The 23,722-nt window shown below is 39.0% G+C and overlaps 1 protein-coding gene across 1 annotated transcript in view; it reads left to right on the forward strand.

Moving 5' to 3' along the window:
• Positions 1-645: 645 nt before the first annotated feature.
• Positions 646-23,722, forward strand: part of FBXO33 (F-box protein 33) — a 37,497-nt gene continuing 14,420 nt past the window's right edge. The window contains 2 exon segments of the mRNA XM_058293527.2: positions 646-823; positions 826-1,289. Of these exon segments, the coding sequence (XP_058149510.1) occupies positions 716-823; positions 826-1,289 (572 nt within the window). The 5' untranslated portion in view covers positions 646-715.

Raw genomic sequence — 23,722 nt, forward strand, 5'->3', positions numbered from 1 at the left:
CCCACAAACCCTGACCCCGTTAGCCTGGCTCTCGCCTCCTCAGCAGCTCACTCAGTCACAAAAATTCTTAACAATACTCCGGACGGATGGGAAAGGTGAGAAAACACCCTGCATGATAGCACTTGGCTCAGAGATCTCAGCCCAGCAACTGAGAACACTGAAAGAGATGTGTCTTAGCCCCTCACAGTGGCCCGAGTTCCATCACTTCCATCGCCTGAGGACACAAGTTAACCTACTCAAGAAGCCAACAAAACGCACAGGCAGCTGGAAAACCGGAAGAAGCGCCTAGCGCGGGAACGGCCCCAGCGGCACCAAAGGGACGGATATAGTGCGTCATAGGTCACGTGCCGCATCTCCCCTCCCTACCAGCAGCTCCCCTTTTCCGGAAGTCGCGACCGTCCTCGCCGGGCTCCTCCCACGCCAGCAACGTCAAACTCAGGTCCTACCACTGCGCTGCTTCCGCCTCCAAGCGCGGGGAGGGCTGCCGTTTCCTTACAGTAAGCCCTGTCGCTTCCGTCACTCTACACTGTACGGAGAAGGATTTTGAAGCTATAGTACATGTAGGCCTAGGATACACATGAGTAGATCTTGAAAGGTCAGAGGATGGCTATTTAGAGACCACCTTTGCAGAGGACTTTCCCCCTCTCCGCTCCTCGTGTTCCACTTGGTTCCGCCAAGACCTACGACGGTTCCGCCCCCTTCTTCCTTGTCATTGATGTTGTTGTTCTTGTCAGTGCCGCAACCCCGACCACCGGGAGCTCGAACCCGAGCCGAGGCCGCCCGAGTAGCGCGGCGGCGGCTGCGGGGGCTGCTCCGGGGGCTGGGGGGGGGCGGCCGGGAGCCGGCGACCGGCAGCAGAGCCGGATGGCTCTGTGCGGGCAGGCGGCGGGCGCCGCGTCGCTGCCCAGCGAGCTGATCGTGCACATCTTCTCCTTTCTGCCCGCTTCCGACCGGCTGCGGGCCTCAGCTTCTTGCTCGCATTGGCGCGAGTGCCTCTTCTATCCGGCGCTCTGGCCGCAACTCCGCATCAGTCTCCGCGTCTCTTCCGCGGAACAACCCCGGCTCGAATTCCTCATGCGCAAGTGCGGCTGGTTCGTGCGAGAACTGCGCGTTGAGTTTGCCGCCGAGAATTACCTGAGCGCCGGCGGGCCCGGCGGCGGCGGCGGCCCGGGCACTGGGGCTGTGGGAGAAGAAGTGGAACCCCTGCAGCTCTCAACCCGTTGGCTGGAAGTACTGCGCATCTACTTGGAGCTGGTGCTGTGCGTGCTGGTCAGCATTCGGAACAACAGGTACGCTGGTCCTGGGCCCTTCCTCCCTTCTCTCCCCCGCCCCTGGGACTCGGGGTCACCTCCTTTTCCTCCTTCCCACTCCTAGATTCTGTGCCGATGCGTCCGCCCCCTTCGGTGATTGGGGGTGTCGTTTCTGACAAGACGATTTCCTTGAGGTGGAAGGGTATAACGGGACCCACCATAATATTTTTTATAAACAGCTATGGGACAAGGTGTTTTCCAGCCCTGGTGCCATCTAGGCACCATCTCGGTCATCCTCTCGGTAGCCATGGGATGGTCCTGACAGGCGACGTCATTCTTCCTTTCGCAGATAGGAGAGCTGAGATTTGGACTGTAAGGCCTATAAGTGAATCTTCGGGAATCAAAACATAACCCGGGTGTGTTTTATTTGTTTTTTGTTTTTGTCTTTATTTTTTACTCTGGATCTGATCATTAGAAATAGGTAATTCCGGGAGGAGGTTGAGAGTAGGTGTGCTTCTGGTGTCTCATAGTAACAAAACTGGCCCTAAAAGAACCTCTGACAGCCGTTTTCTTACTGAAAACAGTTTTCATTAACCGGGCCAGCCCCAGAGTTTTCAAGGGATTGGGAAAAAGGTTGATGATCAAGGTTGGAATTCCCTCCGATGCTCCTCTGAACTCAGGTTGTCCCGCGTGATTCCCTAGAAATAGTACAGTGCAGCTTGGGAGGGATGGTCAGTGTCTGCAGAGGGTAAGCTTGTTTTACCCTCTGTCCTTGTTTTGCATTAAGTATTCACTGTAATTTTGGTATTTAGTAATTTTTTTACTAATCCAGTATCCTAATCAGCACTTTCCTTTATTTGCCCATCCTGCTTTCCAAAACCCTATTAATTTAGATTTTCTGTATCTGGATATTCTAACCTTAATATTAAAGTATAAGTTAGAAGAAAGTTCAAAAATGGAGTGGCACAATAAATCACAGGCGTAACTTATGTAGTAATAATTTAGAAGTTCATAAGTACTTTCACATTCACTGTCTCACTTGATCCTTCCAATGACACTTCTATTTTGTAGAAATGAAACTGATACTTAACAGGGTCAAGTGATGTTCACATTGCCATATCACATCATTCTTCCCCAAATCAGTGTCCTTCCTTTTAGAGAAAATACGCTACCAGCATTATATTGAGTCAATGGCAGGCTCTGGTTTAATGCCAGTGTGCGTGCATGTGTTTGTATCCTTAATTCTGCCTCTAAAGACACAGATGAAGAGATTATAGCTCCAAATTGTATATGAAACATGGCGGCATTGCTATAGTGGCCTTGTATATTCTCTCTGGTCTTCACTTAGCAAGCACTTTCCATTTCTCACTTTTATTTGGCAAGAGAAGCTGTTGAGGCTGTCAGTCTTTACTAAAGATTGAAGATTCTTTCCCAGGGTTGAATGTGTAGCTTGATAACCAACTGACCATAGAAGGTGGAAAGAATCAGGCAGTGAGTGCTCACTACTAATAAGACTGAGATTGAGGGTTAATTCAGTGAGTACTCATTAGAATTTTCTGTTCTGAAATCAGATGATAGTTCTGTGCAAGCATCTGAAAAAAAATGTGTGCCTTTGGTTCCAAGTAAGAACAAGCCTTGTGCAGTGCCTAGTTCAAGTGCTTTAATAGCAGATTGGATGGATGGATGATGTTTTACAGGCAAAATCATGGTGTTATTTCATCTAACATTGTTGTTGTTTTGTTTAATTCTCCTCTCCCTTCCTTCTACTTTTATTAGCATCCTAATCTACCTGTCCTTCTGGGTCAGCTATCACTTCTATACAAATACAGCAGGCACTCATGCCTAATTTTAAGTTTTCTTGTCATGTATTACAGAGCTGCTTTGTGTTGTGCTGGTTTGGTGTCATATTCACTGTGTAGGTCTGAAATTAAAAGTGTAGTGTAGTTGTATGTATCATTTGTATTATGATATATCAAAGGATATTTTTAAATGTTATCTTTACATGTAGGGAAATAAATTAATCATACCTTTATTTTTTTAATGTCTTGAGATATTTCTGGGAAATATTGAAAATATTAATATGAATGTTAAAAATATATTTCCCTTAAGTTTTAACAAGTTTGAAACTGTTTTAAACCAAGTTGTTTATTTAGTAACACTAGTAAAGCCTATCTTTATTTCCTTCTGTCACCACTTAAACTTCAGACTTCGGGTTCAATGAAGGCCCAAAACAGGGTGTAACAACTTCTTTTAGTATAATTATGGCCTTTTTAAAACCATACAGTTTAGTAATTAGCAAGGAGAATGGACTGGTTACATTTTTCTTTATGTTTCCAAGACATTTATATTGATTTTGTTTTATGATCTCTGCCGCTCTATAAATAAAAAAGGGAGTATGAAACATAGCAGATTACAAAGTTTCTGCTTCTAGCCTTTGTGCTTAAATTCCTTTATACAATTCACACGGTTATTTTGTTGTGTATCAGTTATTTTCATATTGCACAAGAAACGGACTAGAATCATAACCTTGAATTGTGGGTACTCTTCTTCTGAGAGGATAATTAGCTTTTGTTTTACCTAATTAGTGGGTTTCATATGCACATGTACTTTTAGAGTATTATTAGCTGCCTTACTGATACCTTGGGTGTTAGAAACAATGATAAAGAAGATCACAGAAATACAGTAAATGCTCATTCAGCCGTGTTATAGGTTAAATAAGTGATCATTCTATAAGAAATTGTACTTAAAAGTTCAAAACAACAAATTTAGAAATGCATTTTTAGGATTTAATCTGGTTGTCAAATTGAATACTTCAGACTCGTTAGGAAAAACGAAAGTTCATGGTCAGTAAGGTTTATGATAGCACATAATAGACCCAGTCATTAAATTATTCTCAGTAGCCATATTTGCATTATCATCATCTGGCTTATGCTTTTCTGGAATATATAAATATTTCACATAAGCTTTTTTTGGATGGATTACTGTATTTTGAGCAGTACTTTCTGAAAAGCATGGACATTGCAGCAGGCCAGAGAGATGGTATATGAGGTTAATTTCCTTGTTAAAATTCATGCTTAAAGGCTCTAATTCCATGGACTGTCCATTTCATGACTGCCTCTGCTTATATACCCTCCTAGGGGTAGAGAGTCTAACCGTTCTTAGAGTTGGTATTGGTGATGTGGCATACATAATGAAGGAGAGTCTTACCTTTGTATTGTTTTCTCAGTTCAGTCTACCAAGATCCAATAACTGATAAGACCTTTTAAAAATACATCTTGGGAAGCCAACTTGGCCCAATGGATAGGGCGTCCGCCTACCACATGGGAGGTCCGTGGTTCAAACCCTGGGCCTCCTTGACCCATGTGGAGCTGGCCCATGAGCAGTGCTGATGCGCGCAAGGAGTGCTGTGCCACGCAGGGGTGTCTCCCGCATGGGGGAGCCACACACATGTGCAAGGAGTGCGCCCTGTAAGGAGATCCGCCCAGCGCGAAAGAAAGTGCAGCCTGCCCAGGAATGGCACCGCACACACGGAGAGCTGACACAACAAGATGATGCAACAAAAAGAAACACAGATTCCCAGTGCTGCTGATAAGGATAGAAGTGGTCACAGAAGAACACACAGCAAGTGGACACAGAGAGCAGACAACTGGGGGGGGGGGGGTAGAAATAAAAATAAATCTTAAAAAAAAAATACATCTTAAAATAGATTACATTCTTTGGACATTTCAGATTTTATCTGTCTTCAGTGAAATGCCTTGGTGAAGGTATGAACCCCACCAACTCTCTGCCTTATTTTTCTTGAAATATTTCTCCAGTATAGTATAACAAATATGTGTAGCAGCACTCTACTTTTGAGAGCTTCTTTATTATTGTTGTTATTATTATTAACTTTAAGGAAGCCCATTTACAGAATAACTTAAAATATATTGGTACTCTGACCAGCCTACACTGCCCAAGAAGATGGTTGTCTATAAAGAGAAGTGAGGCTATGCATTCCCAACAGACTCCTTAGCTTAAAACTGAGAAATTAAAGTGAGTCCATAGGGACAGTCTCAAGTCAGTTGAGAAGGGAGGGAACTCTTAACCTCCTAAGAAACCAACCTCCTGGAAAGGCTGCTGTGAGAGGGATTGTGTCTCTCCATAGAATGCATAGGTGTATTCTTAAAATGATTCACAACTGATAGGTGGAGGATAGGAGGTAAAACTAAAAAAAAAATTGAAAACAAAATAATTTTAAATGAAGCTATTGAGCAGCTTTTGACTGAAGTGATTAAATTATTTCTATCTTAATGTTTCAGTTCTGAGACAACCCTGGAAGAGTTCACCCAGCGTGACTAATTTATATAGGACCTAAAATGATAGTTACAGAAAATCTGGTGCTTTTTTTCCTCCAAATACTGAGAACCTGCTATGTGACACCAGAATGGTATAGACTTAAGGGAAAGCATGGCTCTGCCGACACTTTGATTTTGGACTTCTTGCCTCCAAAGCCAACAGACAATAAAGTCCTGTTATTTAGTTAACTAGTTACAGCAGTCCTGGCAAACTAAGACAATTAACATCTGCAAGAAGGGGAAATAATGTTATCAAAATGTTACCAAGCAAAAGCCAGGTTCTTTTCTTACCAATGCATTCCAAGTCACCAATTCCTGAGACACCAGGGTTTCAAAGAGAGAAAGAGTTTATTGCTAAGCACATAGTAAGGAGATCAGAGGGCCTGTTGGCCTAAAATCTGTTTCCCCACATTGCAGTAATTCTGATAGTTTTAGTGTATCCAAGGACAGAAAGGTTTATGCTAATGAGTAATTGGGGTGGGTTAGTTCTAGACTGATAAGGGTTTGTTCCTTCATTAATAAACATTAGGGGTCTGTCTAGTGATCATAAGACTTCAAAATTGTAAAACAGGATGGGGGTGGATGGTACAAATGGGGGCCAGTCAGAAGATAAAGGTTATATGGTTTTATAATCATTATTGGAGGTCAAGGCATCTGGATTCTAGTTCATCAAGTTTCAGTAATTTCAGGTACTTTTGGCTATTCTACAATATACTAGGAAGAAAAAAGTATCTATATCATAATCATTTGTTAGTTTTTAACCCCGGGTTACAAAAGGGTGTTATATAGATAGAAATACACTTGATATTGAACATGGACTAAGAAGAATAGAATTGGAGTGAAAGAATTTCATGTTTTGATGTGGGTTACTTTAGCTTTTATCAGTTTAGAAAAGGAAAAATTTGTCTTTTATGAGGTCCTATACAGTATTCTGAAAGGTTTTAACGTTTTTAAGAGCATCTAAAATATCAGACTCTTTTGTATGTTTTTGCCACAGCTAATTGGAGTTAGCTGTATTAACTCTAGGGTGACTGAGTTTGGTATTTTTCTATTGATAGTACTTATTACCTTAAAGAAATAATTTTCTATCCTTTGAATGAAAAGAGACCTACCACAGTAATGCCAAAGATGAAGTACCCTAATTCCAAACTATGGAAGAGAGAACAAGATTATCATGCCCAATCTCAGAAGCATTTTAAATCTCAGTTGTGGTGAACAGCCTAACAAGAATTCCAAATAAAAGGTTTTCAGCCCTCTGGAGTTGGACTTTATGGAATATGTGTTGGGCTAAGTGGTTAATATTGCTTTCAGAGAATTGTCCAAACTAGCTCACTCAATCTATATAAGTTTTTTTCAAAAATCATGATAGTTATTCAATATTCATGAATAAATTTGAATACAGAAAGAAAATAATGTATTTCTTTTCAGTGGAATTTTAATATACGTATTTGAGTTGTGTATTTTTTCAGCAACCATAACTGAAAAGATAAATATAAATCACAAGTTTTGAAAAAAGAATTTTCAGTTTTCTGGGCAAATAGTTATTTTAGATGGAATCCTAATACATAATGTAACTGAAAACTGGTCTGCTGCCTAGATTTGTGAGGTGTGATGTGTAGCTGAATAGACTGTAGTTTTTGTCACGAACTTAGGTAAGTATATTTTTCAAAAAAGTTTATTTAATGCCTGGGCTCTGTTCAAGAGACGTGTAATACAGCAGTAATCAAAGCAGACAAAAGCCCTGCCCTCATAAAGTTTATTCTAGTGGGAAAAGAAGACAGAAACAAATACATAGAATATATTTGTATCTCAATTGATAATAAATGCTGTGAAGAAAAATAAAGCAGTGAAGAGAGTTAGGGAATGCTGGAAATGGGAAGAAGTGTAGCCATTTAAAATAGGGCAGTTAAGGAAGGTCTTAACTGTTGAAATGGTATTTGAAGGAAGTGAGGGAGCAAATCATGTATCTCTCTGGGTAAAATGATTCCAGACCAAAGTAGAAATAAGTGGAGTGGCTCTGCATTGAGAATATGGCTGGCATGTTCAAGAAATTACATGCGAATCAATGAGATACAGAAGAGTTTTGACAGAAAGGTGATGTCAAAACCAGTATTAGGCTTTTGTAAGGACTTTGACAGGAGGATGTTGTAATCCAGTCAAAAAGATAATGATGGCTTGGACCAGGGTGGGAGCAGCAGGAGTAATGAATGGTCAAGTTCTGTATTTATTTTTGTCTGGAGGCCTTCTAAAAGTGATGTATGAGTATAAAAATATTAGATATAGTTGTTCTACTTATATTACATTACCATTTTCCTAAATATATCTGAAAATATTTTTCCTTTTTGGCTTTTCTTGTTTGTTTTCCTTTTGTGTAAATTATTTGTACTATATATATATTTTTAAAGTGCTTAGAGTTTGGACACAATTTATTTTCTGAAAACTTTTGTATCTTTGGTGTTTAGCCCTGTTACTACCAAGTACATGTACAAGCAGTGCTCTATCCATTTAGATCTTACATAAATTTGGGTCAGTTTATTGACTTGCCCCAGAAACGTCTTGGTCTTCCTTACTGCAGACCCTTGGAATTTTCCTTTCCCTCTTTTCTCCTCCCTCACTTTTCTGCTTGATGTAGACTCATTACCCCTTGGAACTTGCCTAGGTCTATCCCTCTTAGGAGCTATGGGTTCAAGATGGTAGGACTAAATGGAAAGGAAGAAGGGAGTGGTATTCTACACAAGGATTCTTCCCTTTCCTTACCCACATATTACTGGTCTCAGCACCCAAAATACTAGGTCCAAGTAAGTCTGTTTTTCTACCAAGCCACCCATCATGGGCTCTCTTTTTTTTTTTTTAAGATTTATTTTATTTATTTATCCCCTTCCCCCCACTTGTTTGTGCTTACTATCTGCATTCTCTCTGTCTCTGCGTGCTCTCTCTCTCCTCATCCTCTCTCTAGGAGGCACCGGGAACTAAACCCAGGACCTCCGATGTAGGAGAGAGGCACCCAATCACCAGAGCCACCTCAGCTCCCTGCCTTGTTCTGTCTCTCATTGTCTGTCCTCTCCGTGTCTACTTGTTGTGTCAGCTTGTTGTATCAGCTCACCGTACCCACCCAACACACCAACTCGCCATCCTGCTTGTCTTCTCCAGGAGGTACCAGGAACTGAACCGGGAACCTCCCATGTGGTAGGCAGGAGCCCAATCACCCAAGCCACATCCACTTCCCTGTGCTCTTTTTATATTCTATTTTGTAAGGGGACAAGGAAAAGGGAGAAGATGGGGGCCAGAGTTGGCCTGTGTTTTAACTTGGTTTGTTATTTGATGTTGCTAGTAACTTCAAAAAAAGAATCCTACTCTTAGAAACCACGGAAGGACTATTTTGATTCAAGGAAAAGAAGAAAGGTAGTCACCTGAGGCAAGAGACTTTGATCCTCTATAGCTTAAACCCCCTTTTTCATGTCGTGTAAAGTCCAAGCGCCTCTGCACAAGAGTTACTACCAGGGTCACCAGGCTGTATTTGAACCATTCATATTGCCAGTGCTGCAGAAAGCTGAGTAAATGTGTTCCTGACATCCCTTAAAATCCAAAGCTAGTTTTTCCCAGAGAAACAATGGTATTCAACAACCCTATGAGAGAGTTGAAATGAGGCACAGAGTAGGTAAATGAACTTGCCAGGGTTGTACAATTAGAGAAATGACTGCCTTGTTTGCTAATTTTCCTTATGAAATTTTTGAACATACCTAAAAACTAGACACAGTGAACCCTCATATATACGCATCATCCATATTCATTGATTTATAGATTTTTGCTTTATTTTTTCTTTGCTAAAATATTTTAAACCAAACCCTAGATATTAATGAACTTTTACCCTATATACAAAATTCAGTATGTAGCTCTTAACAAAGTATCATCTGATAAAAGAGAAGAAAGAAAAGTCTTTTAAAATCATTATTTCTGCTCCAAGAATCTAAGATCTTGGACACTTGGAATTTAACCCTCATAACTTTAACGTCATCATTAAATGAGCAAAAGACTAGGAGAACTGTCTGTTGGCTGAGTTTCTAAGTTGTAGGTGCTTAATTATCTGATTGTGCTCTGAATCTGGAACTGATAACTTTTTAAAATAGAGATAAAGAAGAACACAATTAAATTGAAGAAATTCAGTCTCTTGTCAACATGCCTTTTGCATGGTCTAGAAAGATTGATTATCAGACACTGCTTATGATTTTGTGCTATTTCACAACACATTTTAGGATTTGCAAGCAACTAGTAGGTAGGTTGTATGCTGTTACTGTTACCACAGGAACTGAACTAAATTAATTTGAAGAATTAAGATAAAAGAAAAACTTTCTGACCAATTGTAATGTTTTCTCTATATGCTTTTGTTACATGCCTTTTGAGTAAGCGCATGTTGTAGATATCTGCAGGAAAGAATCCTGTTTGCTTCTTCAGGCCCTTGCTGATTCAATAATAATTAAATGAATGAATAAAATAAATAAATAACACTCAGGTGACAGAATTCACCTTTAATTAAAAGGATTATGTGGCACAATTCCTTTATTTCTGGTGTGGTCAGCTGGCCTCAAAATGAGAAATCTGTTTATTCCCATGGTTCAGTATTTTTTAACTCTGTTGCCTAGATGTTCTTTTCAGACCCCCTTTTACCATCAGATATAATAATGAGCCACCTGGAGGCTGTGTACAGTTTTCCTTGTCTTTTCCATATGGTTTATAATCTAATTTCAGCATGATATATTTGGAAGCTGCCCTTTTTTTTCTCTTATAAAGTGTATTGTTTTTCATGTCATTTAATAAGTAAATTTTCATTTTGAATGGAAAAGTAAGTACCTAAAAACGGTTTCCCTCAAGTGTTCATATATACTGCTCTAAAGTATCAGTTTTTTCTGTCACTTTCCACAAGACCATTGTATCTAAAGATACATTTTAGTTATGAGAAACAGCATGAGTCAGAAACCTGTTTCTCTTTCTGTCTCTGCCCTAATTAGCTTTGCATTATTTGACAAGTCTCAATTTCCTCATCTATAGAAAAAGGAGATTGAATTGGATGATCCTGTGAATCTTTCCAGCTTCAAAAGTAAGTTTTATAATTACATCCATAAGTAAAGTTTACACGTATTATTGGTTCTGCTCTAACAAGATTATTTCCATTTCATTGCTGCAAATAGAATTTTTGCTAAATTGCCCTGTGTGGCATGTTTGTAACATTGCTAGAACATTTTAAAATATTGTATAACTGGACCTAAAATTAGAAATCTTCCAGACTCTACTTGTATTCACCTCAGTTAAATTTTACTGTGATGCAAGCTGTTAATTTTTTTCAAAGACTTTATTTTTTTAAAGATTTATTTTTATTTTATTTATTTCCTCCCCCACTTCCCTACCCCCACCACCTGTGCTCGCTGTCTGCTGAGTCCGTTTGCTGTGCGTTCTTCTGTGTCTGCTTGTCTTCTCTTCTCGTCTTCTCTTTAGGAGGCACTAGGAACCAATCCTGGGACCTCCAACATGGGAACTGATCCTGGGACCTCCATCTCAGTCACTTAAGCAACCTGAGCTCCCTGGTCTGCTGCATTTCTCACTGTCTCTCCTCTGTGTCTTCCTTTGTTGAATCATCTTGCTGCGCCAACTCTCTGCAGTGTAGGCCGGCTTGCCTTCGCCAGAAGACTCCGAGAATCGAACCCATGGCCTCCCATATGCATACAGGAGCCCATTCACTTGAGTCACATCTACTTCCCTAAATGACTTCAAAGTGAATTAAGTTCTTGTAAAGGTGAAAGCTAAGTAAGGCTAATTTATTTATTTTTTCTTGAATTTCCAATTAATATGTTTGTAGTAACAGAACAGTTGAAAAGTACAGAAAAAAAAAATTCTCCACTCAAGAGATGATAGCTGATAAAATTTAATGCATCCTGCTTCTAATTTAATTCTTATGTAGTTTTGTACCTTTAACCGTTAATATAATAGCATGTGCATTTTACATATCATCAAAAATCCTATGAAAGTAATGTATATTGACTGTACAATAAAGTAAATGTTGATTTTTTATACTCTTTTATTGTACGTTCAGTTATATTGTGCATTTTTAAGCCCCCTACAAACCTAATCAAATTATGCATATTTTACTAATCTTTTGGAAATATCCTTGTCCTCAAGGGTAACTAAACATAGAATTTACATTAAAATCAACCCTTTCTCCATCTTAAAAATAGTGCATTTAGTGTTTCATATCAATTGTCCCTATAAGGCAGTAAAATCTTATTTGGTAGGTACCTACCCCACCTCTGCTGGAAATCATTGGCAAAAAGAAATATTATTCATAGGAATGACTTATGCATGTAAATACTGTGGAGGAAAGTTTTTCAAGAGATGTATGTATATATATGTTAAAATGTGCTCTAAGGGATGATTAAATCGATAAAACATTTTCTGACCATTAGTTTTCAGAGATATAAACTATATAACTAAAAGAAAGATTAGCCCCAAAATTGTTTATATTGCAGTCAATTTTATTAGTCCATGATATAAGAATTAGTTACCTTGGTCTTACTCAAAGAAATAATCAGATTTTTAATAGCCAGGATTTAATTAAGTCACATTCTTAACAGACAAATTTTATAAATTCCATGGGCTTTCCAAATAATTCCCAGTTTAAATCTGAAACATATAACCTTCAAATCCAACTGTGTTTCTTTGCATTTACAAAGAAATATTTTCATATGCAAAGGGCTGTTCTATGCCCAGAAGCCAAGAAGATAATTTATTAAAAAGTAAACAAATAAGGGGAAGCAGATGTGGCTCAAGTGACAAGCCCTCTGCCTACCATATAGTGGGACCCAGATTCAATCCCTGGGGCCTCCTGTGGAAAAGAAGAGGAGAAAGGCATGCCTGCACAGCGAGCCAGTGCCCACGTGGCGAACCAAGTGTCTGCACAGTGAGCCAAGTGCCTGCACAGTGAGTCAAGTACCTATGTGGGGGTGCCCACACGGCAAGCTGAGTGCCAACATGGCGAGCCAGGTGCCCAAATGGTGAGCTGAGTGCCCATGCGTGTGCCCACATGGTGAACCAGTGCCCTCGTGGTGAGCAGAGTGCCCGCACAAGTGCCTATGCAGTGAGCCGAGTGCCTGTGTGTCTGGCCGCATGGTGAGCCAGTGCCTGCATGGTGAGCCGAGTCCACATGCAGTGAGCCAGTGCCTACATAAATGAGTCATGCAGCAAGATGATGAGGCAACAAAAGCAAGCCGAAGGGGAGAGTCAAGGTGAAGTGCAGCAGAGACCAGGAACTGAGATGGCACAATTGACAGGGACTCTCTCTCCACATAAGAGGTCCCCAGGATCGAATCCCGATGAATTCCAGAGGAGAAAGAAGACAGAAAGAGAAATAGATACAGAAGATCACACATCTAGTGGACAGAGATCGTAAAAACAAACTAACTAACTAACTACAGGGCTGGGGAAGGGGGGGAGGGGAAGAAAAATAAATAAATAGGCACTTATCCTTAAATATGTACTAGTGGATTTTAATCCTAGTGGCCATGATACTGTATGTATTGTACAGCTGATGGCAGGAGTAAGAGAAACTGTTTAGTGAATATTTGTTAAATTTTCTTGTGGCCAGAAATTATTTCAGAGTAAAATTTTAATGTCCTATCTTAAAAAAAAAAAAGAGTAAATAGAAAATACTTAAAACTTCCATTATTAAATTAGATTTATTTATGTATTTGCACATTTGCTTAACGTTTTACTGAATATTGATGTCGATTTTAGGGAGAAATACAGCCTAAAAATAGAAAGATAAAATTTCCTTAAAAATCCTAAATTGAAATCAGCCTGAGAACATATAATATAAAACAAAACAAAAACAAAAAATCCTTAAAGTGCCAAAATTTAAGATGCCTATTTTCTTTGAGGTATTAACTGAAAAGTAGACAATCCAGCATATTTTGGTAGAAAAAAGTTGAGCTAGAATTTGGGGGCATAATCAAAGTTTTTTAAACATTTTCAGAGTAAAGCCTTTTTATTTTCTCCGGAGACTGGGAAACTCCAGATAAATTTCACTTTTTGTTTTTTGTTTTTTTTTTAATTTAAATGGGGCGATTTTGATAGGAAAATTCTTTCCTCAAATTTGAAGGCTTGCCAGCAAAATTTGCACTTGCTCGTGGCTTCAGGCCTAAAACAAAATAGATACTGGATCTAACATAAATATACTTAATTTTGCTTTTCCTTTTACTTACTTTGAGTTAGTCTCTAATAGTAGTCCCTGTCATTGACTGCTAGCTACATGCACTTTCTTAACTTAAACATGGAGGGAAGGAGTTGTTAGAATTTAGGAGTTGTGAGGAGGATTATACACATTGCTATATATGGTAAATATTAAATTTTAAATGTGGACTGGTCATGTATTAATATGTAGGTCTAGAGTTCTTTTGGTTATTCTTTTGTTTTATTGCTAGTTATGTTATTTAATATTGCTACAGGATTCTAGGCCTAGGTCAATAGTTCTTAATCTTTTTGGTTAATCTTTGAAGAGCTAATGAAAGCTATAGTACTCAGTACTGTGAAATCATGGCTTTTTAAATTACTTTCTCTCTTTTTAATTTCAAACTAATGAACACTGTCCCAGTACTCTTAAAGTTCAACAACCATGAGTTTATATAATCAGAAAAATTTAAAGTTGAAGATGGCATAAGCCAAAGGCTTAGTGACATGACCACATTAACTTAAAACAGGAGTTCTTAACCTTTTTTGTTCCACGGACCCCTTTGCCAGTCTGGTGAAAACCACTATAATGTGTATTATTTAATAAATACATTACACCCACACCAACATGTCCCCACAAGAATTTTTTTTTAATTTCAATTCAAGCTCATGGACCCCTTGTTAGGAGCCCCTTACTTAGAGCAAGATTTCAAATAATATGACTGTTTTACTTCAAACAACCACTATTTATTGGCTCATGGTTTTTAGGCTAGATGTCCAAAATGAAGGCAGCATTAAAGTGATTCCTTCTCCCAGAACACTGTGGCATTCTAGGGCTGATGCTGGTGTCACATGGGAGTGTTTTCCTGGCTTTTCTTCCAGGTAACCTTGACTTCCAGCTTCTAGCTACTCCCCCTTCGACTTTCTCTCTGTGTGTCTAAATTTCATTCTGCTTAGAAAAGACTCCTGATTCCTTTGGGCACACCTTAACTGAAGTAACCTCATCAAAAGGTCCTATTTACAATAAAATCACACACACCGGAGTGGATTAAATTTAACAGCATGTTTTTCTGGGGTACATAGCTCCAAGCCACAACAATGACTAAGTATCATGACATTTAGAAGAAGAAAGTAAATGTTGTTAATAATGTGGTAATATTTTTTCTTTCTAGATAACTTAGAAACCATTTACTTTACAAATAAGAAAACTGCAATTCAGAAAATTTTTGTGTTTTAAACAACTGATTTTGTGGTAGGAGCCTGATTTCTCACTTACTACTCTTTCAGCATTACCTTTAATTTCTCCTAGAAGTGTGAATAATATTATCTTTACTGATTATAATGTGGCTTATGTTGCTTGTCTCTGTAAGAAACAATGATGACTACTACATTCAGGCCAATGTGGTCAGTATGAAAATGAGAAAATTTATAAACACTTAAATGATTTATACAAAGCAAATATATTTTTTCAACATCATTACTGACTAGAGAGTAAGTGAGAAAAACTAACCTATTATACTTGGTGTTTAACAACATTCAGTCAGTGAAATAATAAGTATTATAAGGGAAAACTGTGAACAATTGTATGCCAACAAATTGATAACGTAGATGAAATGCAAAAGTTCCTGTAAACATACAAATTACCTAAACTGAATCAAGAAGAAATGGAAAATCTCAGTAGAACCCTAACAAGTACAGAGATTGAATTAGAAATCAAAAACCTCCAAAAATGAACTGTCCAGGACCAGATGAATGGTGAATTCTACCAAACATTTCAAAAAGAATCCTTCTCAAACTCTTATAAAGAATTTGAGAGAACATTTTCAACTCTATTTAAGAGACCAGTATTACACTGCTATCAAAGTCAGAAATAGAAACCACAAGAAAAGAAACTACACACCAGGTTCCCTCATGAATATAGATACACAATTCCTTAACAAAATACTGGCAGAAAACAGATGGTTCTTGGAGGATGACAGTGGATTATCATAAACTTAACCAGGTGGTGACTCAGATTGCAGGTGCTGTTCCAGATACAGTATCATTGCTTGAACAAGTAAATATATTCCCACATGCCTGGTATGCAGCTATTAATCTGGCAAATGCTTTTTTCTCATTTGCTGTTAGTAAAGATCACCAGAAACATTATGCTTTCAGCTGGCAAGGCCAGCAATACACCCTCACTATCCTATTTCTGGTGTATCAGCTCACCAGCCCTGTGTTGTAATCTAGTCCACTGGGACTTCGATCATCCCTCCCTCACACAAGACATCACACTGGTCCATTGTATTGATACTATCTTGTTGATTGGACCTTGGGAGCAAGGAGTAGCAACTACTTAGACTTATTAGTAAGGCATTTGCATGTCAGAGAGTGGGAGATAAATCCAACAAAAAATAACAGGGGCCTCCTAAGTATCTATATTTTTTCAGGCTTTCCACCTGATTCTGATGTACATCCAGGTTTCACAGCCACTGAACTAGGTTCTTTTTCTACTTAACTCTAATTCTCCCTGGGTTTTTTTTGTTGTTGTTGTTGTTAATTCAGAAATGATCCTTTCATAATTAAAAAAAACAAACATATTTTTATTCTCAAGTATTTTAATAAGTTAGAAAATTTATTTACATACTCAGTTTGTACTCCAGTCTTTTTCCGTGTATATGAATCTTGTTATATAGGCGATAAAAACTTTTGAGTTTCTTCCTTTTCTGCACTTGAACTCTCTGGTTTATAATTTATTTTAAGTTACACAAATAGTTGTGCTCCTGTATTAAACTATACTTTTGTGGGGGAAAAAAATACAAGGGCCTTTCAAATCAGCAAATGTTCTCAAGTGTCCAGTGTTATGAGGCATGTCAAGATATTCCTTCTAAGGTGAAGGATAAGCTGTTGGTTGCATCTGACCCCTCCTACACCAAAAACGAAGTACAACACCTAGTTTGCCTTGGATTTTGGAGAAATCATATTCCTCATTTGTGTGTGCTGCTCTGACCCATCTACTGGGTGACCAGAAAAGCTGCTAGTTTTGAGTGGGGACCAGAACAAGAGGAGGCTGTGCGACAGGTCCAGGCTGCTGGGAAAGCTACTTTGCCACTTGGGCCATATGATCCATCAGATCCAATGTGCTGAAAGTCAGTGGCATTTAGAGATGCCATCTGGAGCCACTAGCAGGCACCTAAAAGAGAATCATAATGCAGACCCTTAGGGTTTTGCAGCAAAACCCTGCCATCCTCTGCAGATAACTATGCTCCTCTTGAGAAACAGCTTTATGACTGCTACTGGGCATTAGTAGAGACTGAACACTTACCCATGGGCCATCAAGTTACCAAGAGACCTGAGTTGCCTGTCATGAACTGGGTTTTGTCTGACCTGCAAAGCCATGAAGGTGTGTGCACACAACAGCACTCCATTATGAAATGGAAGTGGTGGGAAGCAGATGTGGCTCAAGCAGTTGGGCACCCACCTACCACATGGGAGGTGGGTTCAGTTCCTGGTGCCTCCAAAAGAAGATGAGCAAGACAGTGAGCTGACACGACAGACTAGCACAGCAAGCAGATGCAAAAAGCTGATGCAACAAGATGACACAAGATGATGCAACAAGGAGATAAAGCGAGGAAACACAGCAAGAGACACAAAAAGCAGGGGGTGGATGTGGCTCTAACAATTGGGTGCCTCCTTCTAACATGGGAAGTCCCACGTTTGGTTCCTGCTGCCATCTGAAAAAAAAAAAGCAGACACAGAGAGCATGCACTGAACAGACACAGAGCAGGCAACGAGCACAAACAACAAGGGGGATAAATAAATACATAAAATAAATCTTTTTAAAAAATGGAAGTGGTATATATAAGATAGGCCATGAGCAGGTCCTTAAGGCATAAGTAAGTTAAATGAGGAAGTGGCCCAAATGCCCATGGCCCCTTCTCCTGCTACATTACCTTCTCTTTACCAGCCCACAGCTGTGGCCTCTTAGGGAGTTCCTTACAATTAGTTGAGGAATTGTAAACTTGGGCATGATTTACAGATGGTTTTCTATGATATACAGGTGCCACCCAAAGGTAGCCAGCTGCAGCACTACAGGCCCTTTCTAGGATGTCATGAAGGAAATTTTCCCAGTAGGCAAAATTTCAAGCATTGCACCTGGTTGTTCATTTTGCTTGGGAAGAGAAATGGCTATAGGTGTGTTTATATACTGATTTATGAGCTATCTCCAGTGGTTTGGCTGGATGTCAGGTAGTTGGAAGTAACATGGTTGGAAAATTGGTGACAAAAAGGTCTGGGAAGACATATGTGGATAGTACTTTCTGAATGGGCAAAAAACATGAATAATATGCTGGTCATTTGAGGAAATGTATACATTTTTATTTCTCCTTCAAGATTTCTCCTTTAGAAAGATACTGTCTACCAAAAAGAAACTTCAGTATTATAGGCAAAACTGTTTTCCTATTAAATTTACAAAAACCTAAGATTCCCAATGGAATCAAGATTATCTTTCCATTACCACCACCTTAATTTAACTACATGCTTATTGAAATACTAATATTCCCACCCTAAGAGTACATTTACTTTCAACGATGAGGATTCTTTAAAAAATTTAAAAAATTAAAAAGACTTCAGCGTGGTAAGTGCAACATGGACTTCTGCAAGTATTAAGTTTGTGAAATAGGCAGTTAATACTGGATTAATATGATTTTATAAACAGTTGTTCCCTTAGTAGTAAACATAAATCTACACATTCACAATAATCCTAGGAAATACTGTGATTATATACAGCATTTTATGACAAACTAGTTAAAAAAGATAAACAAGTTTAACACCTTGATAAAAAATTCTAATTACAATAAAATATGACTAAAATATAAAACATTGTCAAAATAACATCACATTTAAAATTTCCCAGTTTACACAAGTACTATGAATTTCCAGTTTGGGAATATATTCTTCCATTGTGAACTAAAATACAAATCCTTAAGGGTTTGATTTAAAATATTAAAAGTTGTCAGGTTTGAACATTATGTTTAAACTGGTGTGTTTAACCAAATGGCAAATAAAAGAATTTTTAAAAATAGTAAAGGCTTTGTTTTTTTCTTAAACCATTAAGGATCCAATAAGGTCAACATGAAGTAGGAGCAGTTGTTTTGAAATGGAATAAACTCTTTGTCTTTATAATTATTTAAAAAAACAAAACCCTTTTATATCCATGTACACAGAATAGACTAATAACTTAAGAAAACAGTGCTTTTTTAAAAACTGCCTTCCCCCCCTCCCAGATGGCACCCTTCTCTGTCTGCTTGTTGTCTGCTCATCTTCTTTAGAAAGCATTGGGAACCAAACCCAGGACTCCCCCTGTGGGAGGTAAGTGCTCAACCGCTTGAACCACTTCCACTCCCTGCTGGATGGTTCATCTGCTGGTAGCGGCATCTGCTTGTTGCAGCAGTTACGGCTTCTGCTGGTTGCCCCAGTTGCAGCGGTTCCCGATTGTGCAGTTGCTAGTTGTGGCAGTTGCAGCATCTGCTTGTCTTCTTTAGGAGGCACTGGGAACCAAACCTGGGACCACCCGTATGTGAGACAGGTGCCCAATTGCTTGAGCCACATCCACTCCCCAAAACAGTGTTAATTTAACAGAGAGAAAATTTAATTTTAATTTGTCTCAATGTACATTTGACAAATAAATTTATCTAACTTTAAGCTTTGTTATTGGTCACAACAGATAAAATTTGTTTCAGCAAACTTTCTATGGCCCTCATAATCATTTAGATTTTGTTTCTCACGTTTCCGCTTTACATCCTGTGAAAACCAGCTATTTCACCTTAAGACAAAATTAGGACTTTAAGTACGCTTAATGAATTATAGTCAGTATTGATTACAACAAAGTTTACTTCCACAAACCCTAAACAACCTTCCATATTCATTCAGGTCTTGTAGTCAGTACTGACCAAAGCACAATTCACTTCCACAAGCCTTCCACAATTTTCACTATTTACTCAGGTCTCACATTATGTGTTTCTGTCTCCTCTGTTGTGATAAACTAGCCATTTCACGTTAGGACAACTACAACCCCTTCTTCCGCAAAGCATTTTGTACACATTTTACATACCTGCATACTTCATATTTTAAGTTACTAAAAATATCTTGAACTGCTTTCATATATCCTACAGAACAATTATTTTCCAAAAAAGTTTGTAAAAATAATTTCATTAGTTTTTAAAAATAATAACTTCATTTTATTCATTAAAAACTTACAATTTTTATCATTTTAAAGAGTTAACAGAATTAATGCTAACTTATTTTATTAGTAAGTGTATAGACCTGGGAAGATTACACCCAAGTAGAATAAAATTAAAATGATAGTTTGCATAAATGTTTTTTCCTTCTCCCCATAGGAGGTTAAAACCTCTTTGCTTTCATAATATCTTAAAATTATAAATAACCTCAAAATCATACTGATTATCAGGCTTGAAGAATATACTATAGTTATCTAATTTCTTTCAAGCATAATCTAGAAAAATCCTTTCCCTTTGCTTTACTTATTGAAATTTGGTAATTGAGTTATTAATTACTCTCATCCCAAAACTGTTAATTTTTGTTAAATTGGGGACTTACAGGACAAACTACAAAACAAGGATTTTTCTGTAACATTCCCTCTGTCCCTATCATTCTTTTTTAATTTACTTCTCCTCCCCCACATTCCCCTGTTGTCATCTCTCTGTGTCCACTCCCTTTCTGTTCTTCTGTATCTGCTTGTATTCTCATTGGGCAGCTCCAGGAACCAATCCTGGGACCTTCCGGAGTGGGAAAGAGGCAATTACTCTCCTGTGCCACTCAGCTCCCCTTTTCTGCTACGTCCTCTTATTTTCTGTCCTCTGTGTCTCTTGTTGCGTCATCTTGCTGTGCCAGCTCTCCACATCGGCCAGCACCCCATGTGAGGCGGCATTCCCACGCAGGGCAGCTCTCCTGTGCTGGGCCACATTCCTGCATGGACCGTCACTCCACGTGGGCCAGCTTGCCCTCACCAGGAGGCCCTGGGCATCGAACCCTGGACCTCCCATATGGTAGACAGGAGCCCAATTGGTAGAACCACATCCGTTTCCCAGTCCCTATCATTCACCTAGTTGAAAGAATTCTAAGCTAAACTCATATCTTCCCATTCTTTCTCTACTCAGCCCTTCCCCCATAGTTTCCTCAGCCAGTTTACTTGACTGTTTTGGTCTTAGCAGCAATTCAGTTGAGGTTTTGGTGAAGACCATGGAAGTATAGGCGATAGATTGTGTGTATGCACTTATTTTTTAGCAATTTGAATAGAACTATCTTAAGAATTTTCAGGAAACGGACTTTGGCCCAGTGGTTAGGGCGTCCGTCTACCACATGGGAGGTCCGCGGTTCAAGCCCCGGGCCTCCTTGACCCGTGTGGAGCTGGCCCATGCGCAGTGCTGATGCGCGCAAGGAGTGCCCTGCTACACAGGGGTGTCCCCCGCGTAGGGGAGCCCCACGCGCAAGGAGTGCACCCATAAGGAGAGCCGCCCAGGGCGAAGGAGGGAGCAGCCTGCCAAGGAATGGCGCCGTCCACACTTCCCGTGCCGCTGATGACAACAGAAGCGGATAAAGAAACAAGACGCAGCAAAAAGACACAGAAAACAGACAACCAGGGGAGGGGAGGAGAATTAAATAAATAAAAATAAATCTTTAAAAAAAAAAAAAGAATTTTCATTTGTTAATTTGATATTACCATCTGGAGATATGAAAATATACATTGAATAAACAGGCAAACACAAATAGAAAATTAGACACAAAAACAGAAACAGAAATATAAAACGTCCTAGTTTGAACCATAATTTGGTACCCTCTTTTGCAAATTCTTATTCTCATACAAAGACATAAAAGATGTGATTTCATTTTCTTGTTCTTTTACATAATTAGTTTAACTATAAAATAACATTATATTCAAGAGATCTCTTTGAAAGCTATTCCTAATCATTCTATAATACGCACTCTGGCTGTGCAGTTTTATACAAAAATTCATTGTCTTATAACCAAATTGTTCTCAATGCTTAAATACAATCTAGAGGCCAACACTTTCCTTTACTTCAAAGTTCTACTTATTTCCCATTTTGACTCTCAGACCTGGGATGAGTAAAACCCATTTATATATATATATATATTTTAGGTCCAGGCCCATCGTGATGTCTCCTATACCCCAGGGCTGCTCCCATTAGACAGAAGGGGTCTCCAGGCAAGAGTCTAGTCCTTATCCCTGTTCAGTCTCAGAAACCAAAAACCTAGAAACCACTCGCACGCTCACCACTTACAGCTTTGGCAGGAGATTTAAGCCATCAGCTCAAAACCAAGATAATTTTATATTCACCTAGGTCTCTGAAGTCTCAGGGAAACCCAGTTTCTCTCATGACTGGCTCCTTTCAGGTGGTCACTGCTAAGTGCAGAGGATTCCCCTTCCTCAATCTTCAGAGATAGCAGGACTCCTGTGGCCACTGGACTGGAAGAGCAGACCTCCAACCCCAAGGGCCAACAAGTCCACTGGGCAGCGATCTCCTCAGAGGTTATAGGGGTCCCACATGGGGTGCTACATTGAAGAAAGACCCTGCAGGACCCTCTGGGTCCTTGCCTGAAGCAGATAAATTGAAGTCCATGCTGAGACGGTTGTGAAAGAATGCAGGTTTATTAACGCCATTTGTTACACTACCAGTGACCCACAAACATCAGGAATGAATGTTTGCGTCACCCTACCAGGCAACCAAGGCCAGCTGAAATGCTTGCTGAAGATAAAGGGAATATGGAATGGGTAGTTGAAGAAAGTAAGAAAGTTGAAGGAAGTAGTTATAAATGAAAGCTATGATCACGTGACCAGTTACAAAAACAAAGACTGTAATACCTATGAATATTTTCTTGTTTTATTAGTAGGTTTGAATATGTATATAAAGCAAATATTTTTTGTTTCTTCCCTATCGTATCCCCTTATCACATGACATAAGTTGTATTAGCTTCATGCCATAGTATTTGAGTTATAGGATATCAATAAGAGTAAAGACTTGTACCCTTTTCTGGGGAGAGTTAGTGCTTTCCCAGTTGCATGCAGGACAGTTGAGTGTTGTTTGATGAAAATATGGCTGTCATTGTTTTAATTTAGAGGTAAAGTGGGGTTTAAGGAGACTTGTATGACTGCCAAGTTGACAAGGGATATAGACTGATGGTTAGGTTCATGTGTCAACTTGGTGAGGTGATGGTATCCAGTTGTTTGGTCAAGTTAACAACATGTTATTGTGATGGCATTTTACGTATGATTCCATTTATGTGAAATTCTGTAAAAACAAACTGTAGTGATAGAATGCAGATTATTGGTTCTCCAAGAACAGATGTGAAAGGGGAATGAATTTTTGGGGGTGATGAAAAATGTTCTATATCTCAATTGTGGTGGTGGTTATATACAACTGAATTTATTTGTGAAAACTCCTTAAACTGCTCTTTTAAAAATGAAAGATTTGGGGAGCGGATGTGGCTCAAGCAGTAGAGCACCTCCTTCCCACATGGGAAGTCCCAGGTTCAGTTTCCGGTGCCTCCTAAAAAACAAAAAAACAAACAACAAGCAAATAAACTATAAAACCAATTCCAGGGGAGGCAATTTGGCTCAGTGGTTGAATGCTGGCTTCACACATATGAGGTCCCAAGTAACATAAAGTTTCCCATTGTAACCACATTCAAATATACAATATTGGTATTAATTACACTCATAGTGTTGTGCTGCCATCACCACCATCTATTACCAAAATTTTTCAGCATCCAAAACAGAAACCCCATACCCATGAAACAATAACTCCCCATACCCCCTGTGATCCTTGGGCCCTAGGGACCTATAATCTACTTTCTGTCTCTGAATTTCCATATTCTAGGTATTTCATGAGAGTGGAATCCTAA

This window comes from Dasypus novemcinctus, chromosome 3 (genome assembly GCF_030445035.2).
Source record: "Dasypus novemcinctus isolate mDasNov1 chromosome 3, mDasNov1.1.hap2, whole genome shotgun sequence".
In the NCBI taxonomy this organism is placed as follows: Eukaryota; Metazoa; Chordata; class Mammalia; order Cingulata; family Dasypodidae; genus Dasypus; species Dasypus novemcinctus.